General features: G+C 42.8%; 5 protein-coding genes across 5 annotated transcripts in view; 3 read left to right on the forward strand and 2 right to left on the reverse strand.

Moving 5' to 3' along the window:
• The window catches only part of LOC126556885 (nephrin-like), a 146,444-nt gene extending 128,837 nt beyond the window's left edge, over positions 1 to 17,607 (reverse strand). Inside the window, exon 1 of the mRNA XM_050212430.1 lies at positions 17,375 to 17,607. Coding sequence (XP_050068387.1) covers positions 17,375 to 17,546 — 172 coding nt within the window. The 5' untranslated portion in view covers positions 17,547 to 17,607. The remainder of the gene's footprint in view (positions 1 to 17,374) is intronic.
• LOC126557843 (fizzy-related protein homolog) overlaps positions 1 to 22,632 on the forward strand; it is a 444,135-nt gene that overhangs the window by 347,075 nt on the left and 74,428 nt on the right. The gene's annotated exons all lie outside the window — the stretch shown is intronic.
• Positions 1 to 22,632, forward strand: part of LOC126557770 (transmembrane protein 104 homolog) — a 333,753-nt gene that overhangs the window by 203,937 nt on the left and 107,184 nt on the right. The gene's annotated exons all lie outside the window — the stretch shown is intronic.
• The window catches only part of LOC126559566 (protein kish), a 416,586-nt gene that overhangs the window by 74,342 nt on the left and 319,612 nt on the right, over positions 1 to 22,632 (forward strand). The gene's annotated exons all lie outside the window — the stretch shown is intronic.
• Positions 20,321 to 22,189, reverse strand: LOC126557485 (probable maltase). Its single transcript, XM_050213278.1, has 2 exons — positions 21,991 to 22,189; positions 20,321 to 21,924 (listed from the first exon to the last, which is right to left on the reverse strand). Exons 1-2 carry the CDS (start codon positions 22,187 to 22,189, stop codon positions 20,321 to 20,323), a joined length of 1,803 nt encoding a protein of 600 aa, XP_050069235.1.

Consider the following 22,632-nt stretch of genomic DNA (forward strand, 5'->3'; position numbering starts at 1 on the left):
AGATTCATCCGAAGTTTACTGGGGAAAGATTCGTTCCACGTTACATCTTGCGGGGCGGATTTGCCGGATACAAGCTTTATCGTGGAGTGGTCTCTCAAGCGAATTAGAATCACCATCTCTTATCCCTCTCCCCATGTGTATAACGTACTGGATCTGATTTTGTTTTTGCGCCCAAGTGGGCGCAAAAACACCCCCCCCCCATAAAAGTTTATTTACTTCATTCTTGTTTCTCTGCCTGCTTTTTTTCTGGTACGAATCGTACGTTGCTTGGTAGAAGTTAAAGCTACTGTGATCTGACTCTGCGACCCTGATGAAGAGTGATGCTAAATTTTGCTGACAAGTAAGTTTACATCATTTGCTCCAACTGGCAGAGAGTTACGACATAATCAAGGTTAATAATCCATAATGGAAATTGAGCAGCTTTTTTTTGTCTAATAGCCCAGAAGCTTTAGCTTTCGGCATAATTTTCTCAAAGTTTGAAGGCTTTCCTGGAAGCTTCTGATGGAAGGATGCTAAAAATATTGTCAATCGCTGGTAAGTTGCATGTTGACATCATTATTTTTAATGATGCTGTACATTTTTATTTATTTACATTCTATGGTAGCAAAATGTTACGGCTTCTTAAAGCAATATAAAATATACAATAATTGATGAACAAGAATAGCAAAAAGATTATTTTGTAAAAATTGTAAGAGCATGTAATTGACATGTCATGTTCAGACCGGCCTTAGCCCAACGAGTTTAGTAACAGATTCGGCCTGACGGCAAAATGATCATTTTCGAATGATTGATGCTATCAAGCAGCTTCAAACTGTTATTGCTGGACTGTTTGGAGAACACTCTACAAAGACAAATAAATGCTAGACAAGAACGAAGAAAAATCAGCTGCCGCCTTCGTCAATATTCCAACGCCAAAAACCAGCCTACCAACACCACGATAATGGCATTCAATGCTGGTCAAGATCAGACTAACCAACTGACCCTTGTTTGCTCTCCAAGTTAAACCTCTGAGTTTCAAATGTCTAAAGCTAGATAAGTGGCGAGACCGAAATTCGATCTGAATGTATTCAGCTAAGATGAAACAATACTTTTTTAAGTGGAATAACTTTCTTCAGATTCTAGCTTCTTTATCGAAAAAAAAGTAAAAATCAACAAAACAGACACAATGTCACTATGGGTTGATTTATTCTGTTTCGTACAAGTATTGACACATTCACTCAATGGTCCTATTAATCCACACGGTCATCCCAGTGTCCCTTACAAAACGGAAATCTTTACCAACGTTTCTAATTTATTGCCCAAAGTTTCAAGCACCAAAGCATTTGGTTGTTGTAAAAAGTTTTAAAAACCTTCCTACCTTACTCCACCTTTTCAAAAAAGATTTTTTTTTCATGCAAAGAAAAGACGATAAAATAACTACTAACCGAAACCGGGCAACACTTACTACCGCATCTGGACAGTTTGTGTTGTTTCTTCCTTAAACAAAAACGATGCTCCCATAAGTTAGAGGTTTGGTACGAAAGACTTGCCCTTTATTTACGACAAACCTGAGAATGAAAACATCTTTTTCACTCAAAACCATAAAGAGAGCGTTGGGAATGTGAAAAAGTTTACAACTTTTCGAGAGCAGTTTTCAATCTAGCTGTGGGCAAAAACATACACAGCACAAGGCTAGATTCTGTACAAGGAAAAACATAAAACTAACCAAATAAGATACAAATGTTAAAATTGTGTAGGTAATCATTGGAAGAGACTGGAAAAGCAAGAAATTGATTGGATGCAGATTTGACATCTTTTCATTTCATCAATCTTAGTTTGTGAGAAGATTGGATTAAATGTTTCAAAACAAAGTAGAATTTAATATAAGCTGCAGCCTTTGCTCACCAACTTAACCTCAACTTTTTCTCTGTTATGTTTCATTAACTTTTGTGAAATTTCAAAGTAAAATACTTGTGTAGCAAAAATCTAGAACTACATTCACCGGCTCCATTCATCAATCCTCCAATTCCTAAATAAAATACCAAACGAAAAATCACGAGCAAATGAGGCCCCAGAGAATTTTCCGAAGCTTGATAAACTTTACCTTTCGCCGCACTTCAGTTACAACCATCTAGCACCATTAGGTGAGCTCGTTCTGTTTTCTTTGCCTTGCTTCCTGTTGCAAAAACCGCAAGAGAATGCTTAAGTTCAGAAGTAGAGCACATAGAAGATAAAAATAACAAAATCATCAACAAAAAACAGACACACCACACACAGTCCCAAAACGCCCACCCGATCCCATTATAATCATCCGGGCTGAGGGTTGTAAAAGGTGAATAAAGTTGTCCCTTATAAGTACCACACTCGAGTGTACCGAGCCGTCGATGCGAGTGGTGAACCAAACATGATCGTCCATCGATACACGGTCGCACGAAAGGCAAACCAATGGCAAGAAATGGACACAGACCACCACCTTCATCTTACTGTCAAACGAAACCAAAAAACCGGCCCGTTCCGAAAGCAACACGAGCTCCTAAAGCACGCAATTTTATTCCCATACGAAAGTTCTTATGTTCACCGCGCTCGGACACACACACACACAAATTCAATTTCTAACGGTTTACAGACGTTGCAAACGGACGGTGTGGCCGGTGTTGTGCTTTATCCCGTACCGAATCTTTATCCTACGTTACGGTGCCTGCTTTCAGCACTTTGGACAGTGATTTTCTTCCATTTTGTTGCCCTTGTGCGTCTTTACTCTTGCGTCGGAAGCGTATTTTCACCTTCCTGTCATTATTCCTGTCCAGTGGCTAAAAACCTAGCTCCATTCGATGATACTGACGGCTCGTTGCAACCGAAAAAGCCAAATACCGAAAAGAGACAGCGAACAAAGCAAAAAAGTCCGCCTAGGCGGAAACAACAAACTTTGAGTTTAAGAAGTTCTTGGCCTTGCACAAGAAACAACACTGCCGGCAGAGATGGTAGCAACAACAAAAAAATATCACTGAGTCGATGCCTTTTAAGTCCGGTGTACAAGAGCCAACTCAAGTAAGAAGCTGTCAACTTCATTGCACCCGACAATGGAACCACAGCTCTGCGCGTTCTGTGTGTGTGTGTGTGTTTTTTTTTTTCACATTTATTATACATTTTGTTTTTTCTCTTCGGTGAAAGGCAAAAGACATTGGTGCTTACCAGTTTTCCGTGCAGAACTTAGCGGATTAATATTTTTTTATATCTTTCTTTTATAGTTGCTGTTTTACTTCATCATTCCTTTTCGTTTCGTTTATATGCTCTTTTTTCTTCTTCATAATTCAATCATTTCTTTTAATACCTTTATGGGCTTCTTCTCTTTTGTCTGAATTTTTTGTGTTTTATACATTGTTTATATAACTTCTTATATGTTTATATAAGATATAACGTAAAAAAATGCAGATTTGTACTAAGTAAGAGAGAAAAAGAGCAAAAAACTTCATTAAAAACCAAATTTAATTTTAAAAGTACCGAACCACTTATTATTAAACGCAGATCTCTCCGGTCTAAACATTCTCATTTGTGGAATTTATCCCACCAAGTCCTAGCTCAACTATTTGGCAAACTATCTACGTGGATAATTGTTTGGACCGAAAACAGTCAAACTAAGTGTGTGCCACACATTCCACAAAGTTTTGCTTATAATTTACTGACAGTGGGGCCCGGTGCAGTCAATTTGTGGTTCGTTTCCCGCAAACCAGACCGCACTGCTCATCGATGGGGTCAGGCCAGCACAGTGCGCGTACCGTTCGTCCATTTTGTCGGACGCATATGTTGCTGGCGTGTATGTTGTCGTAACCCTGCTCAAACCTCAATCTGAACCCCAATACTGACCGGTCACCGGCAGCGTTTGTAACGAACGTAGAAGGACGGTGAAATAAAATGATTTCATAAACTGCCAGCTTTGCGGTAATGGACAGGGACTGCCTGTGTTTCAGCTAGCATGATTTAATTTATTAATTAATTAAGCAATCATTTGACGTGCAGGTACGGAGGTAAAACGTGACCCTTTCCCCATTGTCAAGCACTTGGGCATGTTTGGGATGGGCAAAAGGGGAGATATCTAAATATTGTAAGGGTATGAACAATATACTCTAGCAAGTTGGAGTGAGTATGTTTGCGTAGGAGCAACGATGCGGGATTGTAAAAAAAATGGTTCTAATAATAACTCGATCAGCGCCTACATTTGAATTACATTTGGAGTCGATTTGAGGGCACCTATCCTTACATATTAAGACTACACCGGTAATCAAGCTCTTGTTCCGCAGCTCCTCTCCATTCCCGTCACAAGATGATAACATTCGAATGATGAAAGTCAGTTTCAATCTATGTCTCAAAAGCCACAAATTTACTCCCGCACGCGAGAGAAATAACACAGCATGCAATAATCATATAGCACGTCGCTGTTGCAGCTGTTGCCTTGGTGGAAACGTTGCAATCACAAATCCCCCAGTGCCAGGGAGTCTGTTTTACTGTCCTACAGTCGCTTAGTACGCGACGGAAGCGCAACAACTTTCCTATTTTCGGTTAAAATTGTGTCACGCGATTGTGGTGCAAAGAAGGAAACAACATTCCTGATCAGTGATTGCGATAACTAGCTGCACGTGCAGTGTGTGCACGTGCACGAGTAAAGTGTATTTGTCGTTAGAAAATATAGCCATTTTGTAAAGAGCACAAATGTTTTAAACGAGCTCCCGGTCTGCCTAGGTCGTTTGCTGTAATTATTTTAATCTGTATTCTTATTATATGTAATTGTATTTTATTGAGAATACGGCATTGTACCGTTATAATTCATTATAAATCAAATAATTGTATTTTTTTGAAACACAAAGAAAGAAGTGAAGATCGAAGGCGAAGCACATTTTGTAGAAAAAGAAAAACAAATCAAATTACGAGATGAAATGAAGCATCGTATTTTATGTTCAAAATGCTTATTGTGGCGAAAATAGTTCCGGCAAAACGTAGCTCCTGCGGTGTTGACAATACGGCACTGCACTGTGTGAATGTAGCTTTACCGTTTCGGTTTTAATTTGCAACTACTTATTATATTCCTTAAACTAATACAATTATGCTTATGCTTATAACTTAGTTCCTATGCTAATTTATCTCCTATAGTTCAATACTCAACACTTATATAAATAATATATAAGCTCTTATGCTTCTGCTAACCACTACAGCCTCAAGTGAATCAAGCATTAGCATCAGATTCAGCGACACATGACAGCCTCTAGCACATGTACAAGAAAAAGTGTTTGATTTTTTATTTAATTTAAAAATACTCACAAAATGTTTAAAGAAAAGCAAACAGGTAAAAACTCACATTTGATAATCCTCACACCACCAGCGCCACTGTAGATGAAAATTCAAATGAAGCTATCGATCTTTCTGCTTATTCCCCGAGCACTAACGAATCATTGCTTTAGTTATTGACTTTCTGGAGCCCTCCGAGACGAAACACCAGCACACGGGGCACACGGAACGATACGAAATATCGACACAACTTCACGTCGAATAAACCGTGCGACCCCTCGACCGTAGCAGCAAACGTACGAAAACCGCAACCACTGCACGTTCATTTCAGCTCATTTATTCTGCGGTTCCAACAAAGACACTGAAATTGGCACCCATTTCTGACGCTCGTCTGTGAAACGAAATTTTTCACCACGTTTAATGCAACGTACGATTCGACTCCCTGCTGCTGGCTTCCCCGGCGATCTTCGCAAGCACAAAAGGAAACCCGCCAAGCGCCAATGCAGTGGAATATTTGCATAAACGAGCACTGTTGCCGTTAAAATGGCACGTATATGTGAGACGAAATGATTCTGCAAAAGCTATAGCAAAATCGTTTGCTACTACAACCAAAAAAGAAGGAGTTACTGCCAGATGCCAGATATGAATCGGATAAGCGTGTGCGAAACGAATTTCGAACGCTTCAGTTCAAAATGTTCATAACTCTAACTTTCTCATCGCGCAACTACACACATTCAACTTCATGCATGATCGAGCTTCATTTAAAATGCAAATGATTGACAGCCAACCAATTCCAGTGCTGTAAGTCTACCACAGTAAACCGTTCAAAATGTCCAATCGAAATCTCCATTACTGCTTTAACTGACATCAAATCAAACCAAACTTCAAAACCATTGCCCTACCTCCCCCAAAACAAAGCCAAGTCAACGGTTCCAGTGTGCAGCTGAACCATCAATCGTAAGCCCTTGTACCGTGTCACAGATCACACCATGAAACCCGCCCAAAAGCCACCGGCAAAAGTCAAATACACGACATCAAGCGAAAGGTGCTGGCACACGCCCGATTGCTGCTGCTCTCTTGGACGACAAATCCGGCCGGATTAACAATCACACCCTGTCGAACCTTCGATGCGTTCAGCCAACCGAAGTATCAACCGCACCAACCCAACCGCGTCCCGGGTGCGTTGTTTGCCATGCTGGGCCAATGAAAATTCTTAACACCGCTGGCAATCGGATCACCCATGCTTTCTCGCCAGCGCATCTCACCAGTCAGTGGAAAAGCGTACGACCGCTAGGCTCAGCACACCGTGACGTGCGAAACGTGCCAATGGTTCAATGTCCCCGGGTCGTAAGTACGGGAACCCATTCGCCATTAACCGGTGGGTGAAAAGTTTTACAATCGTCATAATCATTTCACTTGTCAGATAACCTCCGGCACCGACATTCACAGGCGAAGAAGAATGGATGGATGCGGTGTGGGAGAAGAATAGCAAAGAAAAAGACACTAAATACGGTGAAACATCATCCCGAGCAATACTTTTCCTGCACAAATGGAAAGAGTTCAGCGTGCTGGTTGTAGCCTGCTTAAGAATGGATCAATCCGTTTTTGAATTGCTACAAATTACAAGCGCAAAGTTTATTATTTTGAAAATGTTGAGTGGTGTTTAAAATTGTGTATGTTAGTTGCATTTGCAAATAATATTTTGTGCAAAAATTTCAAACTAATATAAATTTACAGTGATATTACACAAGGCATCATAAATAATTTTTAACTTATTTTATTTTAACAATTTGCAATTATTCATCTAATTAGAGAAATCCTGACGCCTTGCAACAAAGAATAATTACGAGCAAAACATTAATTACATACATTATCTCTTTACCTTCTAAACCATCAACTTAAGGCTGCTACTTCCCATATGCTTCCGTTTAGCGTCCCTCAGCTATCATATTTGCACCTTCATCACATCGCCTTAATCCTTCGCTTCAAACCCTTACAATCATTACGTTGCTCCTTGAAATAAAATCACCATCCTCTCTGAAGCTGAAACCATCCCTTGTACGGTGTACGGTTTTTATGACCTTTTTTCCCGCAGGTAGCCGTTCCCCTGCTGTCGGACCATCGGCACGGAAAGCTTCACCGTAACAGAAACCCGCACAAAAAGTTTAAAGGTTAGTTAAGTTGCTTCAAACGTTCGTTCGATGGGACCGAACTCGTTAGATTGGGTCGATTTCCTCAAGCAACCGGGTGTGGCAAAACAACCCCTAACAACAATAACAGCATTAACAGCAACAACGGTGTCAACTTTTCCGACTCACCGTTTCCGAGTGTCAAGCACTTGAACGCGCTCGTTATGGACTGCGGAAAATTCGATGGTTGTGCGGCAGAGTTGTAGAGTTTTGTTCGAAGGGGTTTTATTTATTTTTTTTGTCTTCTTCCGGAGACATTTTCACTACCGCGTGATGCTGCAACACCAGTCAGCAGCGGCTGCGTTAATCCCCGGCACAGGGAAGACAGAGAATGTAGAAAGGTTATATTATATGGCTCGTTTCATTGCGTCATGCGGTGTCATGTGTGAGGCAAGATAATTATACTAGCTCGAACGCACCCGACGCATGACAGTAAAAACGCCAAACCGGTCGATAGATGGCAGCAGCAGCTCGGATGGCGTCAGGCTCGGTTTGATTAAAGCTAACGGTTTGGAAGCAAGCAGATTTTTCTTTACAATCACAGACGACAGATAATTATTCTAATGGGTGGTAAAGGTTTTTATCCTGCCTGCGGTGTAATTGGAGAGGTTGACATGGAAAGGGTACGATGATAGTAAGCAATTAAAAACTAGATGCATAAGCATTATTAATGTGCCGATGAGTGTAAAGGCAAAACAGGCAAAACAAAGTTCACCAAAAAACAACAAAGAAAGCTCCTTCGTAACTTTAACTTTAATAAAACAGCTTTTTATATCACATCAAAGGATGAATATATTTATTATTATTTTATTATTTTGGATTAATATTTTGTCTGCCTCATGGGCTACACAAAAATTGTCTTAATAACTAAGGATGGTGAGGGGGACAATAGGGGGATGGAAAAAATTGCACACGACACTAACGAGGATGCAAAGAAGAGGAGTCACGTAGACGAGAACGAAAATGGGACACGGAGACATTGTAGTCGAACAGGTGGTACGCGTTGTTGAAGGCCGATAGCGCTCTTAAAAAAAGATTCGTTTGAACCGTATCGCGTATGGCGGGATGGGATGTGTAAGGAAGGTCTATCGCGTAGACGGCGGGATGGGGCATACAAAGGGGATGGCTGACAGAAGAGAAGGAACATCCAGATTATTGGAGAGGAGACTTGCGATAAAGCATGATCGGAGGTGAGATTGTCTAATATCTCTAAGTAAGACATCTTATAAAACGTAGTCTTCAATGCAAAATGTCACACAAAGAAATCTTTGGAAGGATTCATCCAACTAAACTAAATCTGTTAATGTAGTTTGTTATCAAATCTTCAAATGTTATGAAACAAAAAAAGAGCTACATGAATTTATTCTCATAAGTATTATGAATATTTCCTGTTATTTTATGGGTTTGAAGCATTGCCGTCGGACATCGGAGAGAACACTAAACTACCCACAGCGAAACACTAGTGAGCTCTTAAGCTTTCTCCTTCTAACCTCTGGGAATAAAATTTAATTGATATACTTTCCATTGCACTGCACTGAAGTACCGCATGGGTTGAACGAGTTTGAAACAAATTTCACTCTCACCGCAACCGTGAGTTGAACAAAACCGTCAAACAGGTTTTTAAAAAAAAACCGACGCTCCGTTCACGTTCCGCTGTGGAGTAATCCTTCTTGCCCGCATTTAATATGATATTTTTTCTTCTGCACAATTTTACGGTGAATGCACGTGAAAAGGATAATGAATGATAAATAGTGCTTTCAAAGTGATAAACATTAACCCAACCACTCATCCCGGTGTAGTGCCATTGCACGCAACTGATAAGCATCACATGCCACTAAATGTCGTACTTATCATCAAGTTTGGAAACGACGCTTTAAACAAGCGTTTAAAAATTAAAAAAACTTTTTTTTTCGTGCATGGGTACGCAGAATTTTCTTTTAGAAGGGAACCTCATTGCTCAATGTTTATTTCAATCTCGTTGTATATGGTTAGAAATAAGAAGTTTGTATGGATGTTTAAAATCATATAGTTGTTGATGCATTCTGCGAGAAACATTATCAGCACGTAATGTATTTACTGAGGATATTTGATTCCTTTGGTTTGTAAAATCACTCTAGGTTTAAGTGGTCCGGTTCTGAGGCGACAACGACGTCAGTCTTCACAAGGCAGGTTCAAGCGTTCAAATTCCATACGGGACGTTCCCCCGCATGAGCACTGACTATCCCACTACATGACTGGCGTGATTTAAAAGGTCCTTAAGCCAATAAGAAAGAGAAAAAGAAGAAGAAGAAAAAGAAGAAGAAGAAGATGTGCCAATTGGATAACAATTCATGTGTATTCAGTCTTTTTTGTACGGCACATGTCAAGATTTCGTGTGTTATTACATATTCGTATATCTTCCATTATATTCAAGTACTCTCTTAAGGAAAATTCTCTTCTTCAAACAATTCATTGAACCATTTTTACAAGATGGTGTTCTTCTTCTTCTTGGCTTAACGACTTTACGGTCACGCCGGTCATCGAATGGCTTACTAGACTCTTCCCGATACCACCCGTAGTTCGATTATAAATTACAGTATTGGTGCTTATGTTACTTGCTGTGAGAGTGTATTGGTACCAGGAGTGTGGAAGGTTAAATCCTATTTTATCTGCAAATGTTGTTTTAGGCTTTTGTAATTGCCCTCCGATTCGGCCGTTTAAGTTAATTGTACCGAATGCACATACGCGGTTCTGGTTCTGGCGACCCTTTTCTGTGTTCTCTTTTTACTTACATTTTTCCAAGATGCTAAATGCGTTTCCTGAACTAAATGTTTATTAGCAATTCCCTGGTTATCGATTTCGTAGTTTGCAAGGGATGGTTTTCTAAGGGTACATGGGTGCAGTTTTATTGCACCCGACTGTATGCTACGGCGCGTGGGCGTAAGCTACATACGCTTATCGCTATTTTCTCCCTTCGGTCGTTCGTACGAAGGATGCTTTTTTATTAAGTCCCTAGTTAAGAATTGCATTTGCTATGTTGAGTTATGCTCATGTTGTTCGGTGTTTTCATGTTACAGTGTTTATGCAGCTGCATGTTATAAGTAAATTTGAACTAAATTTTAGCCGTGCGATCCTACATAGCATCCTGTATTTATCTACAGAACGGCGTACCGTGCTTTGTTGATTTTACCCAAATCTTTTATTACATCCTTGCTATCCTTGTCTCGGCTGATCTTTGTGTTTTAGACGTGAACTCATGAAGCTTTTAGTTGAACATAATTTTATATAAAGTGTTTTAAGATAAGGATTAACATTATTATCGTTGCGTTCGCAACATCGATAGTCAGTCCTCACTACGGGGGGACGGTCCGGATGGGATTTGAACCTTGGCGTTTGATAGTAAGTCGTGGGTCCCTTTTCTAATTAGCTCTTTACTCGTCAAGATCGCGATGTGGAGTGCAGCATTACATTCTTGTACTAGCTGGCGGATGTTCCTATGTCAGTTGTTCAAGGTTGAATTAAGTGTGTGTATTGACTTACACTACATCCACATGTAATGCAATTCTACCATCTGTAACTCTATATTTACATTTTATCGAATTAATATCGTATGTAAGGAATAAATGCTCTGTTCGTTCTATTAGAAAAAATCTTTCTTTTCGGTTGCAAAAAGTTCTTCATCGCTCCAGCTTTCAAAGCCTCTATGAATAAACGAAAGAAAAAAAGCTCTGAGTTTCACAAATCTATTAGCATTTCAAAGCATATTACATTTCCCACAGTCAAGGAAACATCAAGGTCCGCCTGCAACGTTCTGGAGCCATAATAGTGCTTAGGCTTTTGTTAACATGTTCCCTAGAAAAATCACATTAATTTTTACAGACTAACCATAACGAACCTGCTAGCATCATTCCACGGGCTTCGATTTTATAATAGCCGCTACACGCAACAGACGCAAACTGTCCGTAAAACCCATGAAAATAAAAATTCCATTCGATTCCAGTCAGCTGGCAAACAACAGAACTTTTTTTTTACTGATTCCATCATATTTCGCTCCGGAACGTCGAATTAATATTGCGCAACAAACCAGCAGAAATAATTCGCTCAAAACAGAAATTATCATCAATTGACCGTAAGGCAAACCGAAAATGCGAACCATAGAATTGCTGCTCGATTCTTAACTTTTTGTTGCTCATGCGGCTCAAACCAACTGCTGCTGCTTGACCTTCACCTTCCACGTACCGTATCCGTGAACTTAACGCATTATTCACTCTTTCAACTTACGTACCACTCGGGACGCGAGGACGTGAAGCGGAAGGACATGAAGCGGATTAGAAGAAAACAGCAAATATTAACAAGCAAATGTACGCCCGAAGCATTAGCGAAAGAATGAAAAAAAAAATATGTATATTCAAATTTGTTCATGCCATTTGTCGGACGAGCTACTTGGCCGTACCGTGCCGTGCCGGGAGGGGTAAAAATTCGTCAAGAATCTAAGCCTGAAAAAAGCAATCAGACACATCCTAACGTGTAGCATCGTAGATACAACCAAAAAAATATTTTCAACCGGCCATATTTCTAGGACAACCGGTCCGGACAAACATTGGAGGGTATGCTAGTGCTACGTAGTGCAGCAAATTAAGTGAAGAGAAGAAAAACTGCTGACCCAAAAGTGCCAACAAAGTGCGGAAAAGCAAAACACAAACTAGCTGCCGAGAGTGGAATATGTAATCATTATAATTTTATCCAAATTTGGTCTATCCTCTCTTTCTGGCATCAGTTCCGTTCTATCAAACAGGACTAACCAATGAAACAAAGCAGCAATGAAACTTTTCTCGTTTAGCATAGAGAGCGGGGATTGCTAGATTCCGTGCCCTTTGCAACACATTTCGCCCGGTAAATTAGGCCTTCGTTCGCTTGCGGGAAAGGAAAAGTTGGATAAGCTACTCGTTTTTACAGTTTTTATCGGGCGCAACAACAAAAATGTGATGGTGGCATGAAAGAAACATTTTCCTTCGTTGATTGATGCCCCGACATTCGTTCAGCATAACCTAGAAGTTCCGGTGGAATTGCTGTGTTCAGCGTGGTAGAAAGGTGCACGAACAGTGAGAGAGAATCCTCCCAACCATTTTGCATGCACGCACCAAGTCTATGGATTCTTACGGCTAGAAAATCCATCAATCAACACGCACTCTCCGGGTACGCAAGGTATTATGAATTTTTAAAGGTGTATTTATCGACCACAACCGGGGGACGGTTCTTTACTTTCTTTCTCCCTCGGAGATGGTTCGTTCATAACAAGAGAACAAACTCCCAGAACGGTTTCCATCCTTGCATCGGGCTGTGGTTGTGTAAGCGGTTCGAAGTAAGACGTAAAACTTAATGTGAACACGTTTACAGCGCAAGTGGACCGTCAGATTTGTAAGTGGACCTCCATTTTGTCGTGTAAATCGATAGCTTTTTCACAGCCTTACTTTGGGTACTTGAGCTTTTCCTACCTGTAAAATCTATTTCACGAAAATGCTCTTATCCTTTGTATTTAAACGACAAACTATTGAAAGAAAACTATTCCACAAAAATTGGTAAGCATATTATAAAGCAATAAGCCACATTAATAAATACGTTCAGCTAATATTTTAAAGCAACATTCATTTTAATAAAGCTTCTATAAACATTTGCTCAGATGTACTGTACGAACCCTTGTGTAAACTTAGATATTAAACTGACCTAAATACGTTCAGGCATGCAATTTCCTACAAGCACAAACACTGAAAACATATAATGTGTTGCACAAGTACGCTACATAACGTTCTGGTTTGAATGCAAAAGTTACATCAACTTAAACTGCAACATGCTCAATCCATTTGCCAACTCAGCAACAATGTCTCACTTATACGAGTTTGGTTTGAGCCCTTCGGCTGCAGGGCTGCTCCACCCAACGCTCCACCGTCGCCGGAAGCCGATATGCAATCGCCATATCGCTTTCCGGGTGAGCAGAGATTTGTCGATTCGGCGTGTGGTTTCGGCCAGCATACACATGAACCAGCGGTACGGGAAAGCTCGTTACCAGCATTATTACAACTCATTACTAAAACCTACCCGGAAATGCACTATCCCAAAATAGTAGCGGAAAACGGTGCCGATGCATGAGCAATTTCGATCAACGAAAATAATGCACTCTAATGCCTGCACACCGCTCCGCACGCAAAAGCAGGGCACCTAATGTCTACTGGTACGAGAATTCCAGAACACTCTCTCGTTCGAGGTTGGGAACGAGACTACCCAGCTCGGCTAGCCGTAGGCAATAAACTTGCTCTACGGGTGAATTATAGGGGGCTTCCCTTGGGCGAAGCGAATGTGAATAAAAATATTCCCCACTGTTTGACACCTACATACACAGACACAGCCACCGTAGGGGCACATTTGCCGGTTGAATTGCCGGTCTGCCGCTCACTGAAGGCACTCTCGGAGGGCACAACACTACACAAGTGAAGTCTAACAACTTCCGCATCGTGTCTACACGAAGCGCACCTGCTCCTGCTCGCCCCTAGAACTGAGTAATCCAATTGTTTTAATCAGTAGCCCACGATCGAGTTCTCGTTTGCCGCTCGTGCTGCAAGATGGCCGGCTGCAGGACCGGCAGCTAACTTTTTTTCCATTGTCTCCTACACCTTCCGGTGCTGGTTTATTGTGCATGCCCACCGAACCGATACTTTCAACAAGCCGGCAAGCTGAGTACGGAGTCTTTTCGGCCGCTTATCCCCATTGTAGCGGGTGAGGACGGAATAGGAAGAAGAAGGCTCTAAAAGAAGTCTCTTCCCATGAATGTAGTGCATGCATAATGGCAAAACGGAGGGTTTGAAACTTTTTTGGAGGCATAGCCTATATTACATGCGTTCGTGCCTACCGCTCGTGCCACTTTAATCCTGTAAACCGTTTTCCATGCTGCGCAGACTTGTTACGAGGCTCAATCTATGCGAGCTTTCAGTTTTCGTCTGGATAGTTTTACATTCCCAGAATACTATTTTCCATTTGCCGTTCGTGCTCTAAGAATAAGGGAAAACGTAGCGAAAGCTTCACAGTACCCAGGGGGTACTCGAGAGGATGGCCAGGAACACCCTATTACATACCCACCAGAAGCTCCCAGAATCACGCTTGCGAGATTCATTTCAATTGGTAAGGCTGCCAACCCGTAGGGAAACGACGCAACCCAACGGGTACCGCATCCGTAGAACTAGAATCACCATTTTATGGCTTCGTACTTCCATGTTTTGGTCCGTGTTTGCATACCGTATTACGCACCAACTTCTTCCGATGATTGCTTCCTCCCGGTACAGCGTGCCTAGAGCAAGTACCACAGCAGCAGCAGGCGCCAATGTTTGCCCTGGCCCGGGGCGTCTGAAGAACTGCTGGGACAAAATGAAATAGACTACAAATTTACATTCACCAAACCGTTGCCCGAGCAAGCAAGCACCGCACAACAATCCACTTAATCGTACGCATACTACGCTTACGGACCCAGACCCCATAACCCAAACGCTGGTGGCCAAAAAAGAGTTGACCTTTGACAACGACGGACAGCGAATGGGGAGATGGTTGGATGGTTGGTCTGACAGTGGGTTGTAAAAATTGAAATAAACCCACAACACTAACACCCCTTCCGGTCCGGGTGGGGCGGTGATGCTGCACTGCAGAATAGAGACACTAGTTGGGGATGGGGGGGGGGAACATGTTCCGCATGGCACTGATACTGAAAGTTATGTCGCTCGATGTTCACCACGTGGTTGAAGCAACGTGGTTAGCTTCAAAAAGCAGCTCCCTCACAAACGCACGCACGCAGCATCGCTGGACGGTAGGGGGCACGAAATAACAGGGAACATCCCTACGAACCATTTCGGACGATTCGGCTTGGCACAGCACGGGCACGTATTGTTGAGCGCACTCGACTGCTGTGAAGCAAGCCACTTTGCATTATTACATTACGTACGCAAACGACCCGTTCAGGTCAGTTATTTTGTTTTTTTTTTTCCTCCTGTCGAAAGGACCTTTTTTTACTTTCACAGTATCGGTTAGCAAGACAAAGCTGTCCCCGGGCAAGTAAAGAGAGCAGAAGGGGACAAGAAGCGACGAGGGAGACTCGTCAGTCTCGAAGTATGTTCAAATAGTATATTGGACATGATTATAAATTTTACTCCAAAATTCTATCTCCTTACTGTTGCCATACCCTTCAGTATCACTAACCTCAACAGTTTTAGGAATAATAATTTTCTTGAGTACGGTTGAGTATGCGAAACGTTGCATGAAGTCCATGATACTTTTACTATACCAAATGGGTTTAAGAAATTTATTGCAGAACATTCCATTTTGAAGATTGATACTTAGATATTTTTATAACGTTTTACATTTTCTTCTTTTTTGTCTTGTTGGACACTAAACCTAGAAAGGTCTCAGTGTGATAATTCTTGCTATATTGCCATGCATCAACAGAAAACATACCAAAACATAATTTAAAACTTTATGTTTTAAGCTCGCTTAACTGTTAGTATTCTTTTCTGATTCTGATTCGGAATTCTGATTCTGATTCGACGCCTGAAATGCGATCTGCTCTCTGCTAATTTGTTTCGTCCGCATTTATTCATTTGTTGTGCACTTTTTTGCTCCATCCCCGCTTCAAGGGGGCCTCTCGTGGTTCGTTGAATTTCAATAACATAAACAAATCTCCAAGATCAAGTAGTACGAAAAAAAGCTACGTAGTGTGCTATACAAAATTCCGACAAAACAAAGTAAATGTATAATTTATCCGGGCTGTCCCGTGGTGTATGCGACAGTGGCGACAGGGGTCTTCAAACGGCAAGGACCGGGGTTCAAATCCCGTCCGGATCGTCCCAGTGAAGACTGACTGTCCAGCTAAGTGATATCGCCAATCTAGTAAGCCATTCGATGGCCGGCTTGATCTTAGATGGTCGAAGAAGAAGTATAATTTATCCCTTGACTGAGAGAATGAAAACACGGTCAGCCCCATTGCGTCGACATTTAATTTAACACACATAAATTATGTTGATTTATCATAAATCATACTCCATTTTTGCAAAAACTCATAGAAAATATCATAAAGGCTGCCGGATATTTCAAACAGTTGAAATCGATGTTGAGCTGTCAAAAAATCTCAAAATCCATTGTCCCGTGCAGGTAGCTTGTGTATGCGCCAGGTTTTCAAAAAACTTGGCTTGCAAGTTTTTTGAAAACCTGATTGCAAAGCCTGCGCTTTGATTGAAAACCTGCGCTTTTGATTGCAAAGCGAGAAAATTTCACTCACTCATGAGAACCTGAAATTTTTATAATGAAATCTCTCGTGGCCCGCGGCCTATAGAGTAGATCATCATAGAATATTAGAAATACCTTGCATCTCTTCATAATAATATGGCCAGTCTTTAACAGCTATATTTTCATACTATAACGCTTTTATTTTAGATTATTTGCTAGTGCTAATGCTAGTATATTGCTTTAAACACCCCTTTTTCTTGATTCGTTATGGACAGAATCATTTCAGTGGAAAAATATCTCAGTTTGTTTTCTTTAAAGGGTGTGTCATAAGTTTTTTATTCGTCACGACGGATCTCGGCCTCTGGAAACGAGATCTTTGAGGGGCACGAGCTGCAAGATTTGTAACAATTATTCTCCTCGAATCCCGTAGTAACATAGGATAATAAAATATATTGCAATCAAGATATTTACGCTTTTTCATCCTTCAAACCAATGCACAGCAAAAGAAGCTGTGCAAAATAGACCTTTTGAGCAAATATTACTATTTCCCATCTTTAAACGATCCTTTCACATTTTCATTTAAATTAAATAGCACTTTTACTACCTAATAATACAAAATTGAAACATTACAATCAACGCAAAGACGTGAAAGAATAAAAAAAAAGTTTCATGAAACTCTTGCTTACTGTTTTCATATTCGCCATCTTTTACACCGCCTGTTCCAGCAACGCGCGTTGTAGGTGACAATCCGCACAGAACCAGCAGCACCAGAAACGCCAACGACGAACGCTTCCGCCTTCCCACCTTCCACACTGGCCTTCCGATGCCCACTGTACCGGGGCACAGTTTAATGCACATAATTACTATCTTTTCCTTTATCCACTTTTCCACCACTGGCTAATTGCTTCCCTTTTTTTCTCCTTTTGCTTGCCTTTCTTCCCTCAAGGAACACCCTCTACACTGTAACACAATTTTGTTGCGATGATTGAAGAACTTTTCTGGTCGCTACACTGCCGTAAGGGCACCATTCAGGAAAAGCACCGCAGCAGAGACACATCGTTGAGATGCAGGTACCACTAACACAAAGAAAAAGGTTGAAACACAATTTTCTCCCATAAAGAACTCGCACTGATTGCACTGAAGCTACTGCCAACAGAACGCACATATGCTCGACTCACAGCAATACACTTATTTTATTTTGCGCACATCACACCACACGCTTCTGCACACCACCCCGAAAGCTACCATTTTTGGGTGTCCGCTAACACAACAGACGCTCACGAAACCATAGCGCGGATTGTGGAAACAGCGAGTTTACATCACTCGGTCACGAGTGAGCAACTCCAAAGGCTCAATTCACTGTCACGCACACACACACACACAGACGCATACATTTGGCAGGATTTTCGGTGGCAATGGCGTTAACATCCTTCACGCGCCATGAACCGAAAATACGGAAACGTGCGTTGACGTGTAAATAACACCTGGTGAATTTTTTGGTGTTTCCCTAACACTTGCCAACTTCTTTCGCGCGTGTTTCACTACTATTTAGTTGTGCTCGGAAATGCCGGACGATGGACGGACGACACCGGGTGGTGAACAAAGTTTGCTACCCACACGCACACTTGTACACTAACTACCACGTGGCACCACGTGTTAGAGACTTACGCGTGGTAGATTTACCAAAAACTAGGGGAACAATCGGGCTGATTTTTTTCTTTTGCTCTGTCCCTTTTGTGTCTGCTGGTAGAAACTGGAAATGAAAAGATTTTGCTCCTTTGAAGTGGCCAGAGCATGCAATGAGTCGGCCAACAACAAAACTTCAACTTCCAAGACAAGGCAGCTTCAACTTCCCTGAGCCGATCCTGGTGAGGGGCCTTACTATGGTTCTTGGTAGAAAATATCGAAACCGAAACCTGCTAGCAAAGCAACCGGGGAGCCGTTGCTGGTGGAAATTAATTAATTTATCACCCACCCCGTCTCCATATCCACTTTCGGTCTTCGTCTTTCTAGCTGCCCGTTGGTTGATAGGCCGAAAGAAAATCCAATCAAAAGCGAAGACTCGGAAAATCGAAAATCATTCAACGTATTCCAACGAAAGTCAGCCTGAAGGGTGGCGTGGGTCCGATTGGGCTTCACCGGAAAAGCATGCCACCACACAGATCAACGGCTCAACCGTCCACCCACTCGGTGCCCGGACTGGAACTACTTGAGGCGATTAATGGACACTGAACAATGGACAATCGTCCATTAGCAGTTGCGGAATACGCACCGTCCGCAGCATCCTCTTCTCCTTCTGTAGTCCGTGGTTCAATGTGCCACGTGATAGACAACCCACGTAAGATCAATCGGTGGGTGATATTGGTGCTGGAGTTGGTTGGCAGGGTGAGATAGTTTATCTCTCTCCTTCTCCCCGTACTGCTTCGCAGCCAGATATCTCCGGTGTGAGCAATTTCACGCACGATCAATAAATCCAACTCAACTGTCACGTACGGTCGATACGTGCGTTTCACTTCCTCGATTCAATCCATCTGGCCTCTCACAGACGCGTTTAAGCACATCGATATTGCAACTGCGTCGTACTGATTCGTACCTGAGCAGAAACAACCGAAACCATCGACTTCAGCACAATTTCTTCAATCAATCTTGCCTACGGTAGGCTTCCATCGCGCACTGGTCCGATTAACCGGTTTATTCTCGACCACCAGGCTTGGACCACTCGTCGAGAAACGGATCTTGCTTGAACGGAGCGAATCAAGACTACCAACAAATAACTGTCATACGAACGGACGCTACTCATCAATCGGTCTACGGCCGTCCATTGGCAGGCTGATTGTTTGCGAAACGCGTGTCACCAAAGGCGCACGTTTCGAGATACGTTTTCACGAACCCGGACGAACGGCTGGATGCGACGGGTATGGGACGTTCCCCCCGCAACCGGACACACACTGGTACGCACTGTCGCACTGTCCGTACACGCGGATTGGTAGCGATTTTTTCATTCGAACTAAAACGACGATCCTGTCGGTATTGCGGACAAACTCTCACTGACGAACCGAACAGAACCGAACGCGAACGAGCGGCGTGGCACCAGAAAACATTTGGGAACAATAAGCGCTATCAGTCGCAGCATGGGATGCTGAGCAAATGATACGATTGCGATGCCAGCATCTCTTCTCACTAGACGAATCATGCCTTTTTTGAGTGCCATAGTGAGTAGTGAACTATGGATGTGGCCGTACTCTCTCTTCATCTCTCGCTCTCTCAGTTGTTGATAATGGAAAATAAACAAAATTTAGCTTGTTCGGCAAAAGCATGTTTTCCACCATACGGAAGATCGTTAAGACGAAACTGAACAGATGATGAAAATGGTTAACAAGTGAGAACTGTGACTCTCACAGCATCCTTGCGGCGCGATGCCAAACTCACAACTTCCAGTGAGTTATCGAAATGGCACTCACGCCCAAAGCTCACTAGACGCTCATTTTCTTTCAAGGTTTGCTACACATTGCTACATGTTGCAGCTACATAAGTTTGCAAACAAAAACTTTCTTCAACCCACTTTTGCATCTCTAACTACTGGTCTATTCTACCCGTAACCCATCACCTTAGAATGAAACCGAGTTATGCCGCTAAGCCACTACATCATTGCGTCCTGTACGGTGCTCTAGTACAATTCCGGAGTTAGCCGCTAGCTTGAACAAACGTACATTGATCCACGTTCCGGAAGTTATCCCCACCTGCAGTGAGCTAGCGACCACCTTCAGCCAACGCTCACCTGTGTTCGGAAATACTTCAGACAGTGGAAGTTCTACCGGTTCATCTCCGAAATTCAACGCAACCACCACATATCCCACCCTCGGGACGGCTCTCTTGTACAGCACTAAGCTCGTCCCAACGAGCTGCAAGTTAAAGTCACCCTCCGCTAGCAGCCGTCGTTTCCGGTAGCTGGTCAGCTGCATGAAAGTCTTCAGATGGCTGCGCGGGGCCAGCAACTGAGCCGCCACATTCACCTCCTTGTAGTTGTCCGCCACCGGTAGCCAGGTGTGTGATGCATTGGAGAAACCAGCATTCCTACCGTTGTTCCACTGGAACGGAGTGCGGACCGGATCACGCGAGTACAGCGTGTAGGTTTCCGGATCCGCATTACAAGCTGCCGGATCGATCGTGTTTTCCCACGAGATCCACTGATCTTCCATTGCTATCTCTTCACCGTAGTACGTCACCGCTATGCCCGGCAGTGTCTGCAGAGCGATAGTGTACAGATCAGCCCGTGCTACACCGAGTCGGGTCGCTACACGGCTGTTGTCATGATTTCCAAGCACCCAGTTCGCTACCGCTGCTGGTGGCATTGCTCTCGGCCAACTCTGAACAGCATTTACGAAATCACTCGCTGTACTGTTCGCCGTCAGTAGCGTAATGAGCTGGAAATTGAACGGAATCTGTGCACCGGGTGCTGCCGGTGTGCCGTAGAACCGTGTCGTGTTCTGCAAAGCCGTATAAGCTTCAGTCAGAATGATACGGGTGAAATTGTCCCGAGCCGTATACTCATCGACCACCGCACGCCACTGATGCACCATATCGTACGTTTCTGGTTGATCTTTCGTTTCTGTGTGCGTTAGATAGGCGGGATTGTCCGGATCGTCAGTAACTAGTCCCGACCGCGGTTCGTCCCGGTAACGGCCGTCCACTTCTTCACTTTCGTACAGATACGGTAACGCATCGATACGGAACCCAGCGATACCCTTGTTCAGCCAGAATCGCATCACATTCTTCATCTCCTCCACCAGCGCTGGATTACGATAGTTCAGATCTGGTTGTTTCTTCTGGAACTGGTGCAGATAGTACTGCTGGCGCTTGTCACTCCACTGCCAGGCGCTGCCCCGAAACACACTGATCCAGTTGGAGGGTGGATGCCGTGTACCGTTCGCATCCAACACACCCGAATGCCAGATGTAGTAGTCCCGGTAAGGCTCAACGCTCTCCTCCGACAAGCGAAAGTATTCGTGCTCGTCACTCGAATGATTCGGCACAAAGTCCAAAATTAGCTTCAGGCCTATCGAAGCACACTTGGCCGCCAACGCTTCAAAGTCCTCCATCGTACCATACTCCTCCTGGATGGCGTAAAAGTCAGAGATATCGTACCCGAAATCGTTCATCGGTGATTTGAAGATTGGCGATAGCCAAACGCCATCGATTCCGATCACTTTTAGATAGTCGATCGTTTGCGTAATGCCTAGCGGACGATCAAAAACAGAATGGTTTTTTTGAAATCGTAGGGAAAATTCTAACAGCAACTTACCCTTCAGATCCCCAATGCCATCACCATCAGAGTCCTTAAACGATCGTGGATAGATTTGATAGAAATTTCCACGCTCCCACCAGTCGAACTTCGCTTTGGGCGAAGGACCTTTGGGTGGTGGTTTCGGACCGTCCGGACCAATTCCTTGAGTGGTGTGGCCCACGGCCAATAGCAGAGCTAAAATACCTATCACATGCATTTTGTAAACGCAAAATGACGATCCTTAGCGAGAAGAAAGCTGCTTTTATATGGTCGTTTCGATACATATTTATACTTTTTAAATTGCTTACTGGTTGACAGTGGAATCAATAATATATATTGAATGGGAAAACCATTTAGGAAACTGTTTACTAGGGTAGAATAATCATTACTGAACAGCCGAGCACGCTTTGCCATTTCATATGCAAAAACACCACAAACGGGTGTCTAATCCGCGCGACCCATTACAAACACAATCAATCTAATTTGCATGCATTAACGTTTAACGGAATTTTGAAACCTCAAATGCACCACAACTGCTCAACAATGGAATGCATTTCGCGTGTGCTTTGTTTAGTTTTTGCCACCCACCGGGGGCAACCATTCCAGCTGTTTAAATACATTGTCCCTTGTTGTCCGAAAGGGTGATGGTTCGATGTGTGT

This window comes from Anopheles maculipalpis, chromosome 2RL (assembly GCF_943734695.1).
Source record: "Anopheles maculipalpis chromosome 2RL, idAnoMacuDA_375_x, whole genome shotgun sequence".
In the NCBI taxonomy this organism is placed as follows: Eukaryota; Metazoa; Arthropoda; class Insecta; order Diptera; family Culicidae; genus Anopheles; species Anopheles maculipalpis.